General features: G+C 36.8%; 1 protein-coding gene across 1 annotated transcript; it reads right to left on the reverse strand.

The window, feature by feature from the left end:
• Positions 1 to 205: 205 nt before the first annotated feature.
• On the reverse strand, positions 206 to 1,439 carry LOC143595188 (transcription factor CYCLOIDEA-like). Its single transcript, XM_077074292.1, has one exon. The coding sequence runs from the start codon at positions 1,334 to 1,336 to the stop codon at positions 578 to 580; it is 759 nt and encodes a 252-aa protein (XP_076930407.1). The 5' UTR covers positions 1,337 to 1,439; the 3' UTR covers positions 206 to 577.
• Positions 1,440 to 1,997: the final 558 nt, after the last annotated feature.

Raw genomic sequence — 1,997 nt, forward strand, 5'->3', positions numbered from 1 at the left:
GGTGTTTGAAATAATATTTGTCATTATAAAAGGGAGAAAAAAAGGTGAACGGATAATTCTGTAATGAGCTAATGATCATGATAATTTCAAATTACTCACATCTATTTCTCACTTCACACCAATCAAGGATCATTAATTTTTGGAAGTCAAAAGCATCAATATACAAACACAAACACGAACACAAACACAATCAATAATTCAATATGATTAATTTAATAGAAAACAACATTAGTAGACTTAGATCCTTACACTTCCACTCGATATCCACCTTTAACTACTGCCCGGCAGAAATAACCTGGCTGCTAGTTTTCAAAATCGACCTGTCAACCAAATGAAAATAAATATATTTAATATCAACATATAATCATTGGTTGCATGATTACATAATTACTCATGAAATTAATAAAAAAGGATCCAATTTTTGTAATGGCGACACTGCATTTGAGAGCTTAAATTTAAACAATTCTTGATTTACTGTTAATTTTGTTCCTACCCCATCTTCTCACATGTCATTTCTTTTAAATTTGTTTCTGATTCAATTAGACTTCAGTAGGTGTAGACTGAGGTACTATTAGGTTTAAGGGCTTACTTGACAGCCAAACTCATTGGGAACTAGTATCAAGTTATCATTAATCTTCTTAGCATTCATCTTCTCTCTTGTTCTCTCTCTAGCTCTTGCTCTTGCCATGGCCCTTGACTGCTCTCTTTCATGATTCTCATGAGCTCCAGCCACAGATTTTTGTGTCATTTTCTTCTTTTTGCCATCAACACACTTCGCTACTAACTTCTTCTTTTGCCCTAATTTACCCTCATCTGAATCTTCTTTAATGGATTTAAGAAAACTCGCTTTCGATTGATCATCGATGGTGGATGATGAGTAGTAGTTAGTTTCCTCAACCAACTCCTTAATTGCTTTCTTTGATTTGGCAAAGAGCCAATCAAGTGTTTTGCTTGCTTTGTCGAAACCTAGCAAGTCTTGAAGACAAAAGAACTTTTGTGAGATCCCAATGGACAATCTCACCCTCCGATCTCTAGGGCCTTGAGCTGTGTAGATCTTACTGTGTGCATCTTTCTTGGTTTTCTTATGTTTTAAAAGATCATAATGATCTTCATCAGACAGGTTTTGTTGCAGAGTAACAAAGTCTTGTCTGATTGTGGAAATATTGTCCATGATCGGAGGGGAATGGAAAAGACAGCCATTGGAGGTAAATGGGTTGGTGTTGGTCTGGTTGTAGTTAAAGCAAACACAATCTTTTTCATCATCAAACAACAAATTGGGAGTGATGAAGACATCTGGGGAAAAGGGAAGTTCCGGAAATGGGCTTGAAGAAAACATAGTAATAAAAAATAAAGTGAAATTGAGAAAATAGCTTAAGAATGAAGATTTATTAAATCAAGAGTTTCTTTCTTGCTAATGGTTTTGTTGCTCTTCACTATGTAGTATTTTTAGGGTACAAATGTACAATTAAGTACACTACACACTCCTGGCGCCCTCCTCACATTAAATTGGAGGAAATAAGGTGCTCGGTTCCTAGAATTAAAAAAGGAGCGATTCTCTAGCAGAATCCTGTGTAATTCTTTAGGGGAGGTCCTTGGTTGAAGTCTTGTTTGTGACAAAAAGTTGTGTGCAAGCTAAAGTTTTACCATAGTGGGTTCTCGGGCGGTGAAATTTCACGTAAAAATAGTGGCAGGCTGAGTCACCAAGATTATCTACTATTGCGGGCATGGGTAGCCTTGCCAATGAGTATACCTACTTGACTGAGCTTTGTTGGTCATTCGAAAAAAAAAGTTGAAATTATTTTAAGTAATTGGTATATTTTAAAGAAATTGAGATCTATTAAAGCATTGTGGATCTTTTAAAGGCCACTGAGGCCACCACCAGCCACACTACCACTAGGGTAACTATGTTGTAAGATGGGGTGGCAACGCAATGACTAGGAGCTTCAACATAATTATCGGTGGTGGGCTAGGTGGTCTGTTGTCATGCTGGGTGGCGA

The sequence above is a fragment of the Bidens hawaiensis genome, unplaced genomic scaffold, assembly GCF_021521415.1.
Source record: "Bidens hawaiensis isolate Kalapana, Puna unplaced genomic scaffold, B.hawaiensis_p1.1 tig00001721_1, whole genome shotgun sequence".
NCBI lineage: Eukaryota > Viridiplantae > Streptophyta > Magnoliopsida > Asterales > Asteraceae > Bidens > Bidens hawaiensis.

Bases quoted from the DNA above. Each gene is read 5' to 3' on its own strand.
- LOC143595188 (XM_077074292.1), bottom strand. From the start codon at position 1,336: ATGTTTTCTTCAAGCCCATTTCCGGAACTTCCCTTTTCCCCAGATGTC.